The sequence below is a fragment of the Protopterus annectens genome, chromosome 2.part0 (assembly GCF_019279795.1).
Source record: "Protopterus annectens isolate FY-2018-M chromosome 2.part0, PAN1.0, whole genome shotgun sequence".
Lineage (NCBI taxonomy): Eukaryota > Metazoa > Chordata > Ceratodontiformes > Protopteridae > Protopterus > Protopterus annectens.
This window is the reverse complement of record NC_056728.1, coordinates 931,710,656-931,734,451: the sequence shown is the minus strand read 5'-3', so window position 1 is coordinate 931,734,451 and position 23,796 is coordinate 931,710,656. Positions and strand designations below refer to the sequence as shown.

Genomic DNA, 23,796 nt, shown 5'->3' with positions numbered 1-23,796 from the left:
CAGCTGCTTAACACAGCTGCTATGCTGTCAAATGCCACCAGTACTACCACAGACATTAGGAATGTCTCAGCTGTCAAACAGGTTCGGAAAAGGAAGTGGAAAAGCAGAGAGGAGCTAGCAGCCAGCAGTGTCATCTATGATATTCATGCAACAAGGGATTTTTCTCAAGCCCTATCCTGACATGACAACATGTACTTTAAGACTTGGAGGGCACTGAGGTGTAGACTGCATGGACATACTCACATTGGAACCCTAAAGAAAGCCTGTCTCCTGCTTGTCCATCCCAAATGCCCAGCCAGGAAATCACATTAAGTCCTGGCATTTGCCACTGCTTAGTGAACAAGCCACCCTTTTCTACCACAGTCTCCCCAGCAAGATAGGCATAACCATCCTCCTTGCAGCTCCTTCAGATTGCTAACTGAACCTGTGTCTCCTTCAGATTGCTAACTGAACCTGTGTCTCCTTGGTCATAGTCAGGGCTTTATCCCTAATTACCACAATAACATGAAAAAAATGCATTCACTTTTATTACTGTAAAAACACTGGGGAGGCCACTATCCTACTGAATTTGCACCTTTGTAAACTGCATTTTTTCATTGCCCAGCTTTAGTCCCTGGAGCTCACATATATATTGCCAAACATCTAGAGTAAAGATCTTGGCAACATGCATTCCTTCACATAAACTTATCCATCAGAGAAAGCATCACTTATACCCCTGTGCCATTCATTTTTGTAATTTCTCTCTTTGCCCAAAACTCTCTACAATGTCAGTTTTAGTCACTGCAGGGTCATGTAATTGTTATCATAATGTGTTTTTCCTATTTTCTCACTATTTGTGGCAAAAGTGTGTCATCTAAGTTAAAGAGGATGGTGACTCCCCACCATGCAGAACATTTCCATCTTGACTGATACATAAATGTATCCCAGGAGTACCCATTGATTGCATTTAAATAATGAGGGTGAAAGTTTGGGTGGGGGTGACAGCCTTTCTAAAGACCATAAACTGCAATTTGTTTGTTCATTAACTTTATGATATATAGCAGTGCAGGAGCAAACTTACTGAATCCATACTGGTTTTCTCAAAGACCAGCCTTAAGAAAAAAGGCAAATAAGTGATCCCCTAGGATGCCAGGCTTGAATGGGTTGTCTTACAATTTATTTATTTTTTTGGGCAATAGCTATATTGCTTCTTCATCCTGAAAAATAAATAAATAAAATTGAGCATTCTGCTTGAACTAAATGCAGCCACAGCATGATGGGCACCTCAGGGAAAGGTGCTACAAGGGACATCATGACTCAAGCATTGGTTAGTCAAGCAGCACAGACCTCACAAAGTTCAAAGGGTAGGCATGAAGCCATAGTACTCACAAGAATGAGCATTTTTAATAACTTTAAAAAAATTGTTATATTTGGACTAAGACTGGCTTCTGTGTTGGTTATTTTTCAGAAGTAAGATATATATTAGGGGATAAGATCTATAAATGTGTAATGTCTGGCAAGGCATTATGGATTGACTTATCTTGGGGGAGTGGGACATTTTGCAGAATTCAGTTCAGCTGGGAGGAATGTTGTGTACAACTCGAGATAGAAGCAACACTAGGTAAGCATTATTTGTTTTTGGTGATCAAGCAGACATTTTCTGCAATATTTACTGATATGTGTGTGTGTGTGTGTGTGTGTGTGTAAATAATACCCATATTACTCACCGATTATTTTTGGATTTGTCCCCGATTCTTTCGGAAAGTAAGAGGTTGAGAGCATGGGATTGAGGTTGGTTGGATGAAAGCAACTCAAGCTCTTGTTGTCTGCTCAGTTTTACTATGTGGCTTTGCAGAACTACTATGCATTTGTGAGAACATAAGATGGTTTACTTAATTTGACACCTGATAAGCACAGACAGAATAATTATTATTATGACTTTACAGAACAAGCGTGATTTGCGTGAAACATCTTGGAATATTTTAGTCTGTGGTAGCTGTCTGTCTGAAACAAAGTGCATTACAAGGCCATTCTCTTATCATAAATCAGACATCTGAATTGCACATAGACTTGGCTAAAACTGCTTGTTGGAGGCTGTCCAGATGAAAGTAACTGACTTGCTCAGTTTACAGCCATTTCTCAACCAAAAGAAAAAGTGAGTGTTTTGGGGGGATAAAATGTATCACAGAATATCAAGACCTTCAGAGCTTTGGGGGGAGCACCTACACACCAAGGCTGTTCAATTCGATTTTGACACAGGCTTAGTAGTCTCCTTTGCCCTAAACCCCACATAATTGAAAAATCAGCCCTGTTAAAAGATGTACACAAAAGGCCACTGCAGCTTGTCATTATTTCTTTAACTTTCCTCCCAGACCACAGAGGTCACGGTCTTGTGTTGGACTTGGGACAGTGTGGGCATTATTTAACTTTCTTCACAATCCTCTGAGGGGTGCACAAACGATCATTAAGCTTGTACAGGAGCAGTGTACTGTTTAAAGCAAGTTGGAAACATTACTGTAAGTATATTTGTTTTCATTTTTCTCACAAACAAGTATCAGCTGCATATACAGATGGCTATCTTTTGGAGGAGGGTAAAGAAGCATTTTGCTTATATATGTCTGATGACAAAATATGTTGTATTTGTTTTTTCAGTTTTGTCCAAGTCTGACATCAGAGGGTACACAGAAGGTGTTTGTCTTTGCAGGTAAGGGTGAAGAATCATGCTGTAAATACATGAATATCATAGCAGCAACTTGAAAGAGGATTGCGGCCATTTGTCCTTGAATTTTTATCCCAGTTGAATGGCAGATGGGGTTACACAGAAAGTGACTACCTTTCTAAGGATATAATTCACTTCTTTCTTGAAATAAAAAAGTACAGCTGAGTTTCTTTCCTTATGTATCATTTTTGTTCAGGTCACCACTGAATCAAAAGGATGGAAAAAAAACTCTAGAATGCATCTCAGAGCATTTGTAGCCCCATGGCTTCTGGTGCTTAGCAGCTCCTACACCCTAAGCTTAATTTAATTATTACATTGCAGTCTTGGTCAGTTAGGATGTATTTGAAAGAATCCAGGGAAAACCAACACTGAAACACTAGGCTGAATTTCTTCCCCTAAACATGATTTTTTTTTCAGGAGTTATATGACTATCTGTTGATTAAAACACCATTGGTCCCTATCATTCAGGGGCTTCCCAAGATACATAAGAATAAGAATGATCCCCCTATGAGACCTATTGTTGCGGGGCAGGGTTGGGTAACCGAACATTTATCGGTTTATGTGGAAAAGCATTTACGTCCCATCCTTAATGGTATCCCAACAGTACTTAGGGATTCCAAACAATTTTTATTGGACCTTTACGAATGCTTGGGTAGTTCAAGTGATACGGATGATTTAGTGTTTGCTACTTTCGATATTCAATCCCTTTTCACTGTATTACCAAATGAGGTAGGTGTTACATATATCACGGACTATCTTATATGTCATAGTGATTACAAGTTGATTTGCTAGCCAACTTCCTGGAGCTTATTCTAGAGAATAATATCTTTATATTCCAAGACAAGTTTTTCCAACAGCAAGGAGGGGTTGCTATGGGAACCCCATGCGCCAATAGCTATGCAAACATGTTTTTGGCGCATTGGGAATATGAGGTTCTCTTTAAGACCAATGAGTTTGAACAGAAGGTAGTATTCTACCGACGTTTTGTCGATGACGTTTTTATCTTATGGAGAGGCAGTATAGATGAGCTTTACCGATTTTTTGATATGATCAATCAATTGACTACTTATTTGAAGTTTACTATGGAGTATTCTTTGCATAGAATTAAATTTTTGGACTTATATGTAGAGAAACTTGGTGATGGTCTCATTAATACAGGTGTGTTCCGTAAGGAGTGCCATCATAATACTCTATTAATGCGTACAAGTATGCACCCTGAACACATCTTTAGAAACATAATTAAAGGGCAAGCAATGAGGACCTTGAGATTGAATGCCACTGAACTAGGTTTTAACAAAGAGGTGGTAGACTTGAAACATAGATTCCTAGCATGTGGTTATAGTTCTCAAGAGATTGATAGTAACTCTATGAATATCAGAGAACTTAGGGCAGAGCTAGCTGCACCTTATTTTGGACCTCTAATGACTTCTGGTGCCAGATGTTCCACTGACCGACAGGCGAATGTTAGGATTTCTATACCATACACTACTGACTACTCAGCTATTAGAGCTATAATGTCTAAACATTGGTCTATTCTTTGCACAGATGAGAGTATTCAGAGAGTGATTGGGACTAAACCTAGGTTCCTTTTTAAGAATAAGCTTAACTTGAGAAGGATGCTTTGTTATCCTAGGGACTCTATTAATATCGGTTTTAACAATTCCACAAAACCATGTGGAGAATGTAACTATTGTAATTCAATAGATACTGATACCCATTTTTTGCATCCAGACCTAGGCACTGTTTTCTATACTAATGTGAGAGCTGATTGTAATACAATGAATATAGTCTATCTTGCGGTTTGCCAGGCCTGTAGAGCATTTTATGTTGGGAAGACGAACCGGAGATTTAAGGACAGGATACGTGAACATCTGTATCATATAAGGAAAGGTTCTACTTTTAATGCTTTAGCGAAGCACGTTTTACTTAGTGGTAATGATCATACGTTCAGCTTTAGAGTCCTCGAGTTAATCCACCCTAGTATTAGGAAAGGTGACATTAATAACCATACTGAAGATAGGGAGAGTAAGTGGATCATCAGGTTAAGAGCTGATAGAGGTATCGGTTTGAATGAGAGAGCCTCAATTAAACCGACTCTTAAGAAATGTAGGAACACTAAGTTCAAGTACTGCTGTTTTTCATTTTTATTTTTAGTTTTGTATGTTGATGGGGAATTGCTCTCACAGAATTAGTAGGTTCCTCAGGACTAATCGTGTATTTTATAATAGGTAGAGGTCCTATAGTATTCCATTATATTAGTTTTTAGTTTTTATGGATATGTGTTTATTTTGCTTACAGCCTATATGTGATATATTTTTGTATGCTGTTTTTTGTGTGTGTGTGTTTAGATTTGTCTTAGTAATGTCTTTATTTCCACAGTACTTTGCTATTACATACACATTCATATCAGGTTTTACATGTGTGGTACATCTTTTGTTCATATATATTATGTCATTATATAGTGTTTTTAAGTGTTATGAATGGCATTATAGGTTAGATTATCATGCATAATTGATTAACTGGTTGCACCTTTCTGTTCAATTATTGCTGTGCTTTATAAATGCTTCTGTGAACTCTGGTCATTGTGATCTGATGAAGCTCTAATGTGAGTGAAAGTGCTTATCCGACCTGCAGTGTATTTTCTTTTATTATATTAAACATTTTGTTTTACTCCACTTCGCTCACGCCTAGTTATTTTTGTTATATTTTTATGATTTTTTTCAAGCCATCAATGGAGGGAAAAGATATTGAAAAAATGTAAAATGCACCTCAGAACCCCATGGTTTAATAGTTATTTCCACTGCAGTTAGCACATTGTGGCGACCCCTAACTGGGAAAAGCCGAAAGTAGTAGTAGTAGCAGTCTTGGTCATTTCAGATGTACTGAAAGGATCAAGGAAAATTAAATGACAAATTCATTCTTTGATCATGGTTTTGTTCCGGTAATAACTGGATTAAATGTCTGTGCTGATTTTTTCCAAGAGTATGTGGCTCTTTTGCACTCTACATACACATATCGCCCTTTGGATGGTGTGACTGCATATACTTGAGTATCATGCTGTACTTAAGCAATAACCAACGACGTGGTGTGGTATATTGAAGATTTACCCATGGCTGGTGTGGTTTAATCACAAGGGTGAGGCCCGAGTGATTAAATAAAGCCAACCGTGGGTAAATCTTCAATATACCACAACCACGGAGTCGGTTATTGCTATTATACAATGACATTATTTAAGAAAAAATACTTACTTTTCTTAAATAATATCTTTGTATAATGGCGCATTACTGTTCTTCCGCCGGTAGTGGTATACTGCTTCCTTGTGTTGATGTACTGCGCATGCATATGGGACTTGCTTCCATTTCAAAGCACTGATGTACTGGATATGCATGGGAATGCAATGGAGAAAAGAAACTCTCCATTGCTCTGTTTTTTTTTTTTTTTTTTTTAAGTTTTGGACACCTTCTACCAACGGAAAAAAGTTTGGGCGACCGGACCTTTGTTCATTGTTATATTGTGGGATTTACAATGGGCACAATGGCCAATCAGCCTGCACATTTTTGGAATATTAATGGGAGGTCATTATAGATTCATAGATTATTACTAGGCTAATTGTCCTTGCAAGCCATTTTAAGCCATTATCCCTTGTGAGACTCAAATCCTGCACCTTGTGTTTGTAAGGCAAACACCTTAACCATTAGGTTATCCTCCCACCCCCTATAATATAGTTTATACTTGGATTACAAGTGAGCATGCATCAACACTCCTAAACCAGGGAACAAATTCACTTGCCTATTTTAAAGTGCTGCCAGCAGACAATTTAGGTATGAGGTGCATTTAAAAGATACCTCCCATGTATACCTCATTATGACGAATATTCCTCATTTTGAGTATTAAAAAGTCTATGTTCCTCAAGTTCCAGGTTGAAAAGGTCTGTCACATATTCACTGCGTTAGGAATTTTTTAAATGGATCGCCATGGTAAATAGTTCTGAAACGTTAGAAGGGAGAAAAATCAGTTGCAAACCATTAACATTTAGCTCACATCATACCGCTATATATGTAAGCATAACTTACACTCTTGCTGTTTAGCCGTCACGACCATACACAACTGCAGAATGAGTCGTTTACAACCGGGTGGTTGTGATAATATGCAAGTACCAAAAGTTGTTTATTTTTTTAAATACACTTCACAGCATCTAGAGCCCCAGACCGCCAGCTTAATGCATGTTTCCTTGAAAGTTATCAAAACATGTTGAATGGCTAAAAAACACATTTTCTATACTCTGAATTTTCTGTAAATTTAGTGGTTTACCAGAAAATCAAACTATTTACGAGGACAGGGTAAAATAGAAGGCAAAAATCAGGGTTGTTCTGCAAAACTGCACAAGTCTTAAAATGTTTTATGTTAGTGTTTCAAGTGAAGGATCGTTGGTTACTGACTTTTTTTTTTACTTATTTGTTGGGGTTTTATCCGACATGACTTTTTATAAAATACTGTCTGTCGTAAGGTCTAGTATGGTGAAGCAACAATGAGCAGATGTCAAGCTATGCTAACGCCATAACATTCTAAGCAGTACGCAAACACAGTACCGCAGTCAGGCGTTCTCCACTATTACCGCCCTTTCACCTACCAGTTTACTCAAGGACGCCCCCAGTGTCACAGGCATGTCAAAACAACAAGCCACAAGGATGCAATCACCATTTCCTAACAGTACAACAACCAAGCATACCTAAAATTATAGTATATATATATATATATATATATATATATATATATATATATATATATCTGAATACTTCTGCCATTTTTATTTAAGAAAACGTGATTAAAATATGCTGGTTATTTTTCTTAACCGGTCAAAAACTACTGATAAGGCGTCAGTAGTAGCTAGACACTGTTCAGCTTTAGGTGTTTTCCTTGGGGGGGGGGATTAATATATACGACACTCCGACCTCATGTGCAAAAAATGGGAAAACAGTCGAGGATGGATGGATGCAGGAAAAAAAATGCCCCTTTATTTTGCCACATCGTGGAAATAAAGGAAACTATCACCCTTCTTGGCATTTCTGTGTACATGTTCATAATATAGGCGGTATCAAAGAAGCACCACAGCAACATTTTAGCGTAGGTTGAGCACTGGTTTTGGTGCCCGAGTGTGCCAGAGCACTCACCATAGCTCTCAACATCAACATTCCATCTCTGAAATGAACACTAGCCCTCATAGTGTGGAACAAACGGGCAAAATGTGGAACACATACTAACAGTTTATGAACAACTTCAACTAGAAAGGTCATAAGATTTATTTATTTTTATTTTATTTTACATTTGTTAACCGGGTTAGTCTGGCTGAGCTTTTGGCTCATTTTCAGCAAAGACCAGGGAAGAAAAGCTTCTCTGGACTAGAAAACAACTGATTTAATTTTAGTAACATAGTAGTAACAATCGGCTATAGGATCTTACAAGCAGAGACCTGGAGAGAAAAAAAAAGCTCCTCAGGCAATTCAATTATACAGAGTATTAAGGTGCAGCGGTTAGCATTGTCACCTCACAGCAAGAGGTTCTCCAGTTCGATCCTCGGCTGGGGTGCCTTCTGTGTGGAGTCTGCACGTCCTCCCTGTGGTCGCGTGGGATTCCTCCCACATCCCAAAGACATGCTGTAGGTGGATTGGACATTCCAAATTGGCCCTAGGTGTGAGTGTGTGCCTTCCGTGGAAGGTTGGGCGCCAGGCTGGCAACTCGACACCGTAAAACCCCACTGCCAATCATGAGCGGACAGGTGATCCGCTGTGGCGACCCCTAACCGGGAAAAGCCGAAAGAAGAAGAAGAAGAAGATTAACAATTGGCAGACAAGTATGCAAGTTGTTACAAACAAGTGTTAGGATATGCTGGTTTTACTTATAAAAAGATCTTTTTAATGAATGAATATGATTCTTTTCTGTTTAACATAGATATTAGTTAAAAATGCCTAACATTGAATGTGCAACAGAGCCTTTCAATGTGGAACTTCGAGGAACATGAAGTTTTTAAGACCCCAAATGAGGTATGTTCCTCGTAATGAGGTACACTTGAGAGGTGCCACTACCCGGCCAGTCCCTATTGGCTACCTATTTTAAAAACTGGTCAAGTAACCAAATAAATATAAATTATTTACTTGCATTGCTTGTTACATTTTAAAAAAAAAAATTGAATAAAGGACAGCCTCCAAAACGTGGAATACTTAACAACATCTCTGACAATGCAAATCGCAACACAGCTTCTTTGTACTTAACGCATAGTTTTTTCTGATGCAGTTAAGTATTATGAGTCAGTCAGTAGTATGCAACACGAAATGTATTTAAATATGTCCCTCATAAAACGCTTGATTTTCTGGCAAATAATTGAAGAATGAATTCACTAAACAGTGCCAGGCATTGAAGTTTTGGACTTCATATCCTTCAGAAAATGCATGGCCAGCACAAAACCTTTTACTCTAGCAATTTTCTAAGTTTATATAAGCAATATTTAACATCTGTCCCCATTTTTAGGCATTTGTACCCCTATTATTTTTGGCTTTGTCTAGATTTCTGAAGTTAAGAGGTTGGGAGAGGTATGGTGTAAGTCACCACATTTTATTCAAAAGTCACTAGTTTTACGAGGTGTAAAGAACTGAGCTAAAATACGAGTCAAAGTTGAGAGGTATTGTTGAGATATCAATTATCCTACACTACTGGTATAATCTTTAACAAAAATCAAAAGGTAATACCTCTCAATTGTCCAGTTTCGCAGAATGCCCACATTTAGCCTTATATTTGGTATGTAGGGTTGCCACCTTTTCAAATGGCCAAAGTGGGACATTTTCGGGACAAACATCAGATTTTACAGGCCTACACATACCCACAGTCAGTACCAAGGATATAACTTAACTTTTTTGCCTAAATAATAGCTTATTCTTGTAGCATTTTAATTGCTTACTCTGTTTCTTATAACATTTAGGTATTTTAGATACAGAATAACTGTTTTATGCAACTATTGCATACAATATAGGGCATAATAAAGTCCTACAATCTCAGGACATTTGCCATTTTTTATATTTTTTTGTCAGGACACAACTGCCCAAAGAGGGACTGTCCCTTGCAAAGTGGGACAGGTGGTAACCCTATTGGTATGTTTTTCATAAAATTGTGGTTTTCTACTAGATCATTAGCAAATGATTTACGCTTTAAATAGGGTTGCCACCTTTTCAAATGGCCAAAGTGGGACATTTTCGGGACACACACCAGATTTTACAGGCCGACACATACCCACAGTCAGTACAAAGGATAGAACTTAACTTTTTTTCCTAAATAAAAGCTTATTCTTGCATCAGTTTAGTTGCTTATTATGTTTCTTGTAGCATTTAGGGATTTTAGATATAGAAATAACTATTTTATGCAACTATTACATAAAATATGGGACATAATTATGTACTACAATCTCAGGACATTTGCCCTTTTTAATATTTTTTGTCAGGACACAACTGCCCAAAGAGGGACTGTCCCTCTTAAAGTGGGACAGGTGGCAACCCTAGCTTTAAATCAGAATATGACATACATTTGAGTTTCATGCTTCATGCCCGTCAGAGAGGTAAGAATATCAATCCACGTATTCTTATTCTGTGAACGTCTCAAAGTAATACTATTACAGTTTGTGTCTTTCGGTAACTTTTCCCGGTTAGGGGTCGCCACAGTGGAACTCCGGTCCGCTAATGATTGGCAGTTGATTTTTACTTACCGGCTTGCCAGGCCTGACGCACAACATTCAACGAAGGTACGCCCATTCACGCACGTCTCCACGCACAAAACGCTCTTGCTGAGAATCGAACCGGATGGAGTCTTACAGTGAGGCGACAACACTACCGCAACACCACCATACTATTACAGTAACAGTCTAAAATGACACCGATAATTTCAGAATTTATCCCTGACAGAGCATAACCCCAATCAACTGTAATCAACGAGGTAGGCGTTGCATGGCTGCTGTACATCCAATAGCCATCCATTACCACATTTAATCCGTTACAGTGAAAGCGTACAAACGCGATTTAAGAGAAGCGGTGGTGTCTTACTTAGACATGTCAAAAAACTTCAACGCAAAGGCCAGTCATCTTTTGATAACATTTGAACCTTACTCTAATTTATACTCCTCAACCGCTATGCTTTGACCCTTAATACAACCTTGCTCCTCCCGTTTCCTGAGGAAGCCAGACTTCTTTGTGAAACAAATAAACTAAGGTTAAATACAAATATTCACTATTGCTAGCTATATGCAGTGTGACATATAAATACCTTATATTATGAAAAATAAGAAAGTGCTTCTAATTCTGACGATATGGTATTATTTTTAAAAGATAGTGCTAGCATTTTTAATTCCGTGATGTAACCGCAGTGGTGCAGCGGTCGAGTTGTTGCCTCACATTAAGTTCTCCTATTGAATTCTCGGCCTTCTGTGTGGAGTTTGCATGTCCTCCCCACTCGTGGCGTGCGTAAATGGGCGTGCCCTCGTTGAAAGTTGGGCGTCGGGCTGGCAACTCGGCACCTTAAAAAAAATCTACTGCCAATCATTAGCGGACTGGAGTTCCGCTGTGGCGACCCCTAACCGGGAAAAGCCGGAAAGACAAACAAAGTTCTAAGTCACTTAAAACGTTACAAAAAGAGTTTGCATCAGCACAATAAGAAGCTTGACACTTTTAATGATCGGCATTAGTGAATGAATGCAGTCCTCAGCAATGAACAAGAAAATCAAACCTTTTTGAGAGACAAAGCAAAAACAAGGGCATTCTGCAAATTAAGAGACAGCTGAGCGATAGCGTAACCTTGATAATACATTGCTGTAAAATTAGGAGCCCCGCCATATTGGTCGCAAAGACGATGAAACAAGATTCAAACAGAAAGGGGTGTGCGTGTATAGCCAGTTTCCCTTGCTGCCTTGCTCTAACAATTTGGACTACAGTAATAAGCACGAAGTAATCCACATTCCTTTAGTCTAGACTAACATATCTTGCGGGTATTACAAAGAAGCCCAAGGATATCTGCTGTACTCTGACGTGGTATGCTCCAGTAGCTCATGAGAATTGTCTCCGGCATTTATATGCAAAACAGTTTGACTCGTCAATATGGCAATCCGAGCAGTACCTGCTGATGTGACCGCATTCCTTTTAGACATTGAGGGCACCACTACACCAATTACGTTTGTTAAAGTAAGGGTAAATCTGCAGTATATACACGATTCCCACGCAGTTCACCACTTTCACCAAAGAGAAGTACTTGAAAAGCACTAATGGCTATTTTCCACCCGCCTTGTTTTCATTGCAGGAGGTTTTGTTTCCGTACATCGAGAAAAATGTGAAGGACTATTTACGTGCCCACTGGAACACAGCCGAGTGTCAAGAAGATGTGAAGGAGCTCCGACTCCAGGTGCAACATGGTTTAGGTGACAAAAAAAACTGTATTACAGGGCAAGCGGGGGCAGCCTTTTTTTGAGAAGAATGCCACAAATCACTCTGTATACTCTGGCAAGTTGTACAATTGCCTGGCATACAAACTGTGGAGGTAACGGTTATACTTTGATATGCGGACCATGGTTGCTTTAAATAGCCATCAATATGCATACATGTGTTAAATACACTGACTGTAGTTGTCATTGGTTATAGTCAAGAAGCTGCTGAAGTTTGTAAGAAATCTTATCAGGAAAAGTTAAGGCGTATGACGTCAAAAATTGATATACCCCCCCCCCCCCCCCCAACTTCAGTGGCGTGCCAAGCAAAATGTGCTTAATTTCCTTCATTGCAATTCTTCTGCGGGGTTGCTTACCCTGTTGTACAGAGTTTGATGGTTATTAACTTCATGATTTCGCCTTTTGGTTTTGCCAAGCCCCTTTTAAAATGTTTCATTTTTAGGGTAATTCACTGAGAATTACAGACCTCAATAGTACTGCCAGACATTAAAATGTCATACCAATTGTTCAGGACATGCATGCCAATGCAAAATACGTTGTTCAATAATGTATAAGTGAGGTAAAATAATATTTAAAAATTGCCCTTGATTTTGGGACTTGTTTTGTTTCGATTCTTGAGCAAGCTGATGTTCTCATTATAATATTAGAAAAAAAAACGCCTCACATTTCTGTTCTTTCTTTTTTAAGTAAGTTAGCTGCAGCACTGGATCATGCCTTTCATGTGCAATTTCCCTAATGGAACAGTATAAAGTGTAACTGTTGTTGATAATTCTTTTGTGTACATTTTTCTATATCGTATTCTTAAAAAATGCATGCTAGGCTATGATTTATAAGTGGGTGCTCTCAGTATGTCTTCTTGTAACGTTATGGGAAGTGCAGATTTTGTTAAAGGTGCAAAAATAGTAACTAGTGAGTGAATGTTTACTGCAAGAACACAATGAATTAGACAAGTGTTTTAGTACTAGCGAAAACATACGTAGTAGTTATAAATTACAACGTCAGTGTAAATGTCAAGAATGAAGTAAAAGCCAGATTTTGGTGCCTTTTGAATGCCCAGGGATCTTAAATGTCATCTTTGTAGCAGCAAAACCTTTAAGAGCAATTGGGGTTATGTATACAAATTATGAAATTCTGTTATCTTTGAGTATTCCCCCTTTTTCGAGGTATAGCGTTGAAGATGGTTTTCGTAAGTAGTAGAGGGAGCACTACCCCATACATAGATTTGGGGGATGCAGGAATGCTTGCCTCTTGCAAAAACTCACTAGATGTTTGAGAGAGTTTAGGAATTCTTGTTTTTTGTTAGCAAACAAAGTTTAATTTTCAAAGTGTTGAGATGGCAATGATTACTTGTGGCACATATGTGGAAGTAACTCATTTGTGTAGGTTGTTTTCAAGAATTCAAAAATGTATTATTTTTTTGTTGACATTTGTTAACCGGGTTATTCCAGCTGAGTCAGGGGCCCATTTTCATTGGAGACCCTTTACACTTATGTCTGATAGCTGTAAGTAACTTTCACTAGCTTTTTGGTTGTGGTCTTGGATTTTCATTTTGTAAACCTTTGCTTTTGGGATTCTATATTTGTGGAAATCGTAGGTGAAGTGCTTTCGTTTTTGTATTTCTGTTTCATGGTGTTTATTTCATGGTGCATTCAATATTTAATGTATTTGAAACTGTTACAAAATTTATCGATATGTTATAGTCATTCTAAGATTTTCCTAATGTCAAAACTTGTTCTCATTAATTCTGCTATTGGTTCTTCTCAGCTGACTTTTGTAGCAGTGTTGGCCTGTGCCCAAGGAATGAAATCACTTTAGTTTTAAATTTCAGGTAAGCTATGGTAGAAGGACAAGAGTAACCCTTAGGATGCACACTACCCAACACTGACCTTCATAGACTTGTAAGTACAATCACCTTAAGTAGTGTGGTGATGGTTACTTATAGCATGTGCAAGTTTAGTTTTTTTATGTTATATTAAGGTATTTGGGAAACAGTATCAGTTTTAACTTCCTTTAGAGAAAATTTATAAAATATTTTACCTAACCTGTTTACCTAAGCATTTCATAATTTACACTTTTTTTTGCCATAAGTCACATCTGCCAAAATTTGGACTGCTATGTTAAAAGATATGGGCAGTTATATACAGAATGAGTATTATTATGAAGGATGCACAGGTAGTGTAATTCTGGCTGATGCTGGTTACATTTCAGTACCTGCTACGTACTTTGAGTAACCATCACCAAGGCTGACAGTATCAGGAGTCTCCGTTCTAGTAGGGAGCTTCAGAGGTTAGTCATGCACTTAGGGAATAAAGTGAGAAAAAACAAGGTTATTTTGATTGTCATTTTAGGTGCAGGGTGTAGTAAATAAAGAAGAATGCAAGAGAAAAGTACAGTTGAAAAGCTAGACTATGTGTTTTACAATATAGAAGAAAAATACCAGTTAACTTATAGAGTCCTCTGGAGAACAGGTTGTCTTATTATTGTTAAAGAACAGCTGTTCCATACTTTATATACTACATCTGTCAAAACAGAGCTTCTAAAATTGTTACTGGAGTATGAAGTAAGAAGTGTACCACTTGAGCTACGGTTGCTTGTGAGAGAATGACATGGATTTATAAAGGTATAAAGAAGTGAATGGGCGGTGTTTAAAAGCACCCTGTTTAATCTTTGCATGAATTAAGCAATTTTAAGGATCTGAGGGAAGAGCAGTTGTTAAGGATGGTTTGGGATGACCTGATGCAACACATCTGCCTATTTTGTTGTAAACTTGTTCTTTTTTTATCACATTTGGAAAATGAAAGTTAAAGATCTAAGAAGTATAGAACAGGATTGTGAGAGATGAATTGCAATTGCAGAAACTGTGACATAATCCATCATGAATTGTCTGTGAATTTTATATGTGATAGTTGGTAATTGTCAGGTAGGCCATATTTCATGTAATTCGAAGCAGTTTTCCTGTTTGATTACTTAAAGTGGGGACATTATCATGAGATGCTATTTTGAAAGCAGTCATGTTTGCTTAATAATTCCTCCCTGAGGTGAATAACATTATTATTTTTTTGTTTTGCCATTTAGATAGAGTCTGCATTAAAGTTGTCTACTTCTGGTGTGAAGTATGGCATTGCCTGTAGTTATCTTATTTTTTAAATTTTAATCATTTATTAACCAGCTAAATCCAAAGTGTCTGTTCAGCTGTGACCCCGAAGCACTGTCTGTTAAAGTGACTTGCTCAGTTACAGAGGAGGCAAGTAGAGGTAGAAGGAATCAAATCCTGTACCCTGGACAACAGGCAGCAGCTAGTTGACAGTTTAGAGCCCTAATCCTGTATGTTAACTGCCAGATAATCCATATCTAGAAAAGAAGGTAATAGAATAGTGTGTATATTGGACCAATTTTACTGAGCCATAAGGTTAAGGCATTTTATTAATTTGAGAAAGAGGAGTGGACATAGAGCTGATGCCTGGGTTCCATTGATGGGGCTGGCAAAGGTGTCAAAGAGTATATTTGGCAACTGTATTGCTAGGGTTCTCCTGTAGGAATCTAATGAGACATTGTAATGAGGTAGGCCACATTCACAGAGTTGTAAGAGAATAATATGACTGACAGTATTTAAAGCTTTAAAGAAGTCAAAGCATGGGGCACAAGTAGTTTCACATAAGTTATATTTATTGTGAACAAAATCAACCATAGTTCCTTTGCTATGCCTAGAATGGCAGCCATACTTAGACAAATGGTATAAAAGCTAGGAGTGTGCAAATTTTTCTGTTATCTTAGATAATGATGATAATGGGGCTATAGGATGAATGTTATCATTAGAAATGGAAGTGCCACCGTTGTATATCATAAATTGCTTGTTTGTCTTCTGTTACCTTGTACTCACTCTTTCTGGGCTGTGCCTGAAAATTGTCTACCTGATATAGTAGTCTCCCCAGCCATCAAATGGTAAATAAATAAGTAAATAAGGCAAGATGGCTACTGCAGTTTTCCGCACCTCTGAAATGTACTAAACGAGTTGAGAAATGCATTTCCTTTTGCTGATTTATTGCATTCAGGAGAAAGATTGTCTTCTGCAGGATAGGATGTGTTTCATTTTTTAGGAGGTTTCAGATAAGACCAGTACAGATTTATATGAAATGAAGGTGAGTTGCTGTAGATGTGGCATTGCTACCTCTGTGTTACTGGAGCAAAAGGGGCAACTTTAATATAGGTCAAAAGGAATAAGAGTAATTCTCAGAATGATAGAACCCTCATTATTGTAATAACCCAGTAGCTTGTTAAAATCCACCAAAGCCAAGTTTGAGCCTATAGTGTCCAAGCCGAAGGTAATCACAAGACACTTTTTAGTTGTGTTTGAAATTTCACTAGCACAACACAGCAGTGCAGTGAGTTGATTATGAACAATGTTGCCTTCACTGAGTTGACGATACAGCCAATATACTGGCCAGTACATTCAGCTCAAACTTTAACCCTCTCTCCTCTCCATCTATCCCACAAGATATACTTGAAGCCAACTTATCTCTAGATGTCACACAAGACCAAGTCTGGAAAGCGCTATCAAAAGCTAAAAATACTGCATCAGTGGGTTCTGGCAATGTCTATAGTTACTTAAATAACATGAAGCACGGTTTTGCCATCTCCCTAACAATGCTCACTTCAGCCTCCATATAATTTTTGTACTAAGCAAATGGAGAACAGCTACAGCCATTCCCTTGAATAAAGGAGGAGCTTTCACAGACCCACGTGTCTGATAAACCTCGTATGCAAAGCCAAGGAAAGACTTATCATGAAACTAACTAATCAGTAAGTACATAAGGAACCTGAAAAGACTGGACCCTTCTCACAACCTTACACAGCAGTCCTTCTTATCAGTTAAAACAAGGGTAAATAATTCACAGCTATTTCTATACACTGAAAAAACAAAATTACTGCTCTTTTCCACAAAACACGTCTACCAAAGCAATAATATTCAACATTGTCTGCCAACAACACCACAATAGAACAAGTAAACCATACAAAATTAGTAGATGTCATTGTCACGCTGCCAGCCCAGCTATCTGGAATTTTGTAAATAATTCTGTCATTTATGAATATTGATATGATTTATACAGAACTGTATGTTATGCACGGAGCTTCAAGAATGTAACCACAACAATACCCTGCTGGAGCATAGAAGATAAACTTGCAAAACTTAAGAATAGTTGAGGTTAAGTTACTTTATCGCTGGGCCGTAAACAACAGATGTTATCTCTCAGTTTCAGTGCAGCAAGGAGACAGGATGTCTAGAACTAGGATGTCGTCTACATTATTTTGTGTTTTATTGTTTTTCAGCTACCAAGATCTGGAAATATCTGAGAGATATATATTTATCACACACAGATGTTAAATTCTGTTACGTTTCTGTTTAGCCTGGGAACTGAAATCAGGTGACAAGAGTGATGTCATCCAAGCTGGCCCAGCAGTAATGTTTGATATTAATTTGGGAACTCTGAGAGAGACTGCATTTTATATTTTGTCTTAGACCTAACAAGAACATCCACTCATCGTCATCATCTGCACTTGCCTTACTGTAAATAAGAATTAGGGCATAGTATCTCTTTTAGATGTAGATAGGAATATAGTAAAGATTAGTTTAGATGTTTCTGTATTTATTTGAGACTGTCCTGTAGTGTTTTAAAATATTTCCTGTGATTTTGAAATCTGAAGTAACTGTGTTGATTGACTGAGTATTGTCTTGTTCTTATTTAAACCTATCTTTGTGGCTGATGTTTGTGAGACATATTTAAGCTGTTACAGTACTGTCATATGTATGTGGTGACACTGCACAGGCCACTCCTAATAGCCTGCTGCTTAGTCAAAACTACCATTTGGATATAGTAACATTACACAGTAGGGTTGGACATCCTTTGTAAGGGCCTTATAGTAGCTGATAAGAGGGGTTGGTGGCAGTGGAAACTACCTTATAATCTGGGCAGAAGGAGGCATAGCTAGTAAACCCATGCCAGCCTTCCCCATGTTTGTGTGTGTTTGTATATAAATCCAATCCAATCTCAGTGTGTCTACTTGGGCAGGGACACAAAGGACTGGTTGGACAGAGAGGGTGCTGGAGATCTTGGCTTGGCCCCTCAGCTGAGATCTTAACCCTATAGCCGTGCCAGTGGGGAGTCTTATTGGGGATCTGTAGAAAGAGGGAGAAGCCAGCCCTAGACTGACTGTGATCTCTGTGTGCTCTTAAGAGAAATTTTACTTTACTGTGTGTGTACTTGTCATCCTCCCAGTGTGTACGTCCTTTAGCTGTTGCCAGTGGTGATGATTGAGGCTTCTTGATTACTGGTCCAGTGCAGGGGCGTCACAGTCATCATAGATGACCATTTTAAATTTGATCACTGTGTATCACATATGGTTAAAAATATCATCAAAAACTAGATACATTACAGAGTAAAATCCTCCATCACTGATATAGCTAGAAGACATATAGCCTTACTGACATCTCTCTTAATATGCTGCCCCAATCCTGAATGATCTTCAAGTCTCCAAACTTGAGCAATAGTATAATAAAATAACCAAAGTTGCAATAAACTTAACAATAGAACACACCACTGCCTGGCCTTCAGAGAATTAAACTGTTATGAACTGCCACATCATTTAGCATTCTCTCATTTAACTACAATATACAGACTTCTCTATTAAACAGAATATTGGCCATCCCTTAACAACTTAATACAACACTATTCGCCCAGTTGGATTTTACACTCTAGAGGAAAATCACCAATCAGTATAAATAAATCATCTAATACTGCAGGTGACCCGCTAAATTCAAATAGTATAGCTAAACTGTGGAACCACAATCCACTATCACTGAAATTCATTCACAATGCAAACTTATTTAAAACACAACTAAAACTTCACCCATGAAATAATTGGATCTGCTCCTGTAGATCTCCAGGATAAATGTCACTATCTACAGCTTGCAGTACTGTCAAACATTTCTCTTCATTTAGAATCCTATGTCCCTTGACCAGTTTTCACCAATACCCACATAGTTTTACTAGTATCTCCCAGCCATATACATAGTTTTGTGGTATTGCTGTCCTGACCTTTATACTTTTAATACAAACCTAATGATGGCCATTCATTGAAGTGGCCCAGAACCTCCTTTATACACCGCCTCTTAATACAGTATTAACATTTTCTACCGTACATAGTTTCTTCTGTCACTTCCATTTCTGAACACTAATCATATGACCTTTTATCTATTTGACAAACCCACTAATACATTTCTTCAACTGCTGTATGTTAAACATCTGCTAATGCATAAGTATATTTTATATTGCAGTAGTTGTCTTTATTTCATGTGAATTTAATCTAATTAGCACATGTATGTGTAATTTTTAAATTATATTACTTAATATCTGTTCATGTATATTGCTGAATATCTGTTTTGTAATGTGTTGGAGCTTTTCTCCCCAGGCCTCTGCTGAAGAGTTTTTTGACTAAACCCAATTGGACAAATCTGGTAAACAAAAGCTAAATTAAATAAAACAAAAAAGTCTTCTCAGCTGTCGGTCTCACTGAAAACATCAGGTCTGTTGTGCTGCATTCTGATTGGAATCTGAACGTCTCATCTCCCATCTTTCTTTCTAGTACTTTGTATTGACAGCTGTCAAGTCACCCTCCCCAGAACTTTCATGTAGTGTGACGGGAGTTCGATGCCTCTATACTGCCCCCTTTGTTCTGTATGTTAGCACTAGTATGCTTAGTCTTCATCTTCTGGGATATGCCTTTGTCTACATATTGCTATGAGTATCCTCTGAAACTGTTGTCCTCAAACTCATTACTCACTCAGTTTCTTGGTCATATCTGCTGTGACCTCATCTGAGACTGATGTTTTTCCTGACTTCACTTTCCTTAGTGTTCTTATTTCTTCTTGAGTGGGGCTTCTCTTCTTTCACTGTAGGCAGTGTTTGGGGCAGTAGAGCTTCTGTGGGGGTTTCTTCATTCAGAAGCTGCTGAAATGCTCCTTCCATCTCCCTTTGATGTTCTGTGGACTGTTGAGCAGGTTGCTGCTGGCATCCTTTATGAAGGGTTTCAGATAAAGACCTTTTTTATTTATTTTTTGTCTTACAATGCAACCTGCTAGAGTTTCTTCATGCTATCTACTGAATCACTTTCCATAAGCTGGTAGAGTATCTCTGATGCCTTGTACTTTGTTACTGAAACTGTTCTCTTAACCTTTATTAGCTAGACAGTACTCCTTTTTAGCCTGGTCCATCTTTTGTAGTATCACTTTTTCCTGCATGCCTCCTTTCTTTTGATGATTTCTTGGACTTCTGCATTCCACCATCACTTTTCCTTATGCACCTTATTTCCATATCTGGCTCAGCCATATATATTGGTCCGTTAGTCCTCACATATGCCATTTTGAGGCGCTGCCATTCTACTGCAATTCCACCAATTTCTTCTTCCTTCCTGAGGTGCTAGAGCCCAGAATATTTCCTTGAACTCTTGTGCTTTTTCTCCAGCCAACTTCCAGGTCTTCTGTAGACCTTTGAGACTTCTCTGAACACTGCATGCAGCTAGCTTTGGCTACCAGTGGTTTATGCTATGGGATGACTGTTTCACTGGGGATGACTTTGCAATCACTGATTCAACTTCAATGCCCTTTCCTTAGATCTACCTGAGTTGCATGCTGGCCACTCTTGTATGTGATCTTGTGACAGTCTCTCTTGCTCAATCATGTCTTGGCTACTAGTAAACTATTTGCTAGACGGAAGTCTATAATGGGCTCTCCTCCTTTATCCCTGTTTCCCTACCCATGTGGTCCCAGGCAGTGTTCATATTTTGTTTTGTCTATCTCTATATGTGCATTTAGGTCCCACTTTATCAACACCAACTCATGTGATTCTACTTTATCTAGTAGCTCATCTAACTGCCGCCTGAATGCACTCTTTTCCTAGGTATTACAGCCCTGCTGTGGGGCATAGACTGAGATTATGAATAGTGGCCTGTCATTGCACTGGAGTCTGATTGCCACAAGTCTTTCACTAATACTGATGACATCTTTCGATGTTTTCTGAAGCCCTTCCCTCATAATGCTCACATCATTTCTAGTCTGTCCCCCCAGCATAGTAGACTTTGGATCTAAAGCCAAGAGGCTTTTTTATTGCACTGCCCTTCCATCTTGTCTGCTGGATGCCAAGGGTGTCCAGCTTCTTTCTTTCCATCATGTCATCCATTTCCAAGATGTATCCTGTAAGTAAACCTATACTGAGTGTAGGAATCCTTAGTTCTTGTTTGGCATGTTGATTGCTTTTACACTCAGCTTTCACCTGTCACAGGTAACTCAAGCTGGACAACTGGACTCCGGCTGGTCAATAGCTTATTGACCTAGGGCTGCTGGGCTTTATGGTGGGCACACACTGGCCAGTGACAGATATATACCCCTCACATCATTAGCGTGGGGTCCCTGGTGTATGTCGGAGTAGGCCAAGTCCTCAACCTGCTTGTCACTGGAAAATACCTACACGCATTTTTGGTGACATTAGTCATCATGGCCAAATCACCCCGAGTCAGTTTGTACACCACTGATGACTAGCCCTTATAAGGCATGTAGAATGTCATCCATGCTGTCCTATCTAAAGGAAACTGTGCACCCAGTTGGTCTGTACAATTCTTCCCTGGAAAGGCACCATCTAGAGTCTGTGCAGCTGTCCACAACAGCAGTCTTGAGTGAGTTTGAGGTGGAAAAACCCAGCATGTTTTTTTTTTTTTTTTTTTTTTGAGGATGGGAGGAACACCACAGGGAAAACATGCAAACTCCACACACACTTTGGTCAAAGGTCAGGTTCAAGCTTTGTGTGTGTGGGGGGATGTTGATGGTGAAGTCCTTAACCATTATATCGTCCTTGGCACATCAGCATTTTTTTCTTTGGCTTATTGACCTAACTACTAACCCTTTGTGAACCTGAGGTGAATCCCTTGTGAATCTGGAGCACCCATCAGCAGTCCTCCGTGCACGTGCACTTCCACAGTTACTCCAAGCCTCGTGACAGTGCTTTACATTGCATGCTTTTATTCGTCTGTGTATCATGTCCCTACCTCTGTTAGTCTGAGTGCTATGCTGGCTCATTCTCCATCCCTTTGCCACGATGGACAAACCAGCAGTTAGCTGCTCACTCCTACCTCCCCTTGGCAGCTCCTTCAGTATTCACACCACTTTATTTATTCATTTAGTGATTCTGGGTTATTGGGGTAATAGTCAGGGCTTTATCTGTTCATTTCTGCTGAGAAATGCAAACTCCTGTAAATGGCTACATTAATTGATGCATGCAAAAGTGAGTTAATAGTATTAATCTAATTGATATTTGTCTCAGTAAAGTCTGTACATGGCAATATTATATTTAGAACTCCAGCTTCAGGCACAGAAGAGTAAGTAGTTGTAAAGTTACTGTACAACTTGCAGTTTTACAACTAAGTTTATAAGCACTGTTGCTTGATTGCATCTGTTGATTTGCTGTGTTAGATTGCATTTATAACCTGTAGTGGAAATAAACACTTGATTGCAGTCATAATTCTCATTATGAGAACCAGCACCTTGCTCCCCCTGTTTCTGTGCACAGTCATAGTTCTTGTTATCGGCTTGCCCACAGTAGCTCTATCTGTGTTATAAGTGAAACAAGTCTTTCACAGCTGAAAAGATGTGGAGAAATTTAACGCCATACACCTCTCATATGTTGGTGGTCCTGGTACTTCAGTAGTACTTGTGCATATTATATGTGAGAAAACCATTTCTGTGGATAACTTTTGTTCTTGGAATAAGTGATGTACAATACATAACTGTAAAACAATAAGTATAAATGTCTGCTGTGTAGTGTTAAGTATAGACACAGAGTCCTGCGTGTTTACTTCCAGAATTTCTAGCCTTTTAATTCCTTACACATCCCTTTTGAACATCCATGCCCCCCTGGTAAACTGAGATGATAATGCAGCTTTACAATTTCCTCAAGCTGCAGGGATATAAATGGACTGTGTTCTAAACATTGTTTTTGTAAAGAAGTGGCTTCTTTATTTTAATAGATTTTAAAGGCACAAGTAATATGTATAGCAGTTATCTGTGTGATAGCTCAGTTTGTCTTCTTCACTCTGAACATGCTCACAGTGACTGATTACCTCCTGCTAGTATGGGAGCTGTTGCCCACTGTACTCTGTGCCCTCCCCAGTTCCCCAGCCACCCCCAGTTCCATTACATTCATGGTGCTTGGTCTGCACTCCGAACTCCACCCCCCTCCCACCTGTCTTAAAGGCATATAAATAACTATAGACATTGCCCAGTCCCATTTTCCTCACATCAGTAATACTCCAGCCAACTAGACCTTAACCAGAGCTTCTCTTTTTCCCTCCCCTCCCATTTTATTCCAGTAGACGTACCCCCTTTTTTGACACCCACCCAGCACTACCCTCAATCTGCTCCCAGTTTCTTGTCACATTCCTTCAATTTCATTCTTAATTCCTACATATTACAATGCTCCTGAACTACACAATTGTATTATCATTACCAATACCAACCTGTATATACAATTCTTCAAACATTATGCATCTCCAAATAGTAATAACCTCTAGTCTCTCCTTC

General features: G+C 38.7%; 1 protein-coding gene across 4 annotated transcripts in view; it reads left to right on the top strand.

Moving 5' to 3' along the window:
- The first annotated feature begins 10,552 nt into the window (after positions 1-10,552).
- The window catches only part of ENOPH1 (enolase-phosphatase 1), a 661,653-nt gene continuing 648,409 nt past the window's right edge, over positions 10,553-23,796 (top strand). The window contains exons 1-2 of one of the 4 annotated variants that reach the window (XM_044061187.1): positions 11,323-11,913; positions 12,029-12,130. In XM_044061187.1, coding sequence (XP_043917122.1) covers positions 11,830-11,913; positions 12,029-12,130 — 186 coding nt within the window. In that variant the 5' untranslated portion in view covers positions 11,323-11,829. Of the gene's footprint in view, positions 10,676-11,322; positions 11,914-12,028; positions 12,131-12,152; positions 12,266-23,796 lie in introns of those variants that run through there. The other 3 variants (XM_044061192.1, XM_044061190.1, XM_044061191.1) reach the window with 3 other exon arrangements.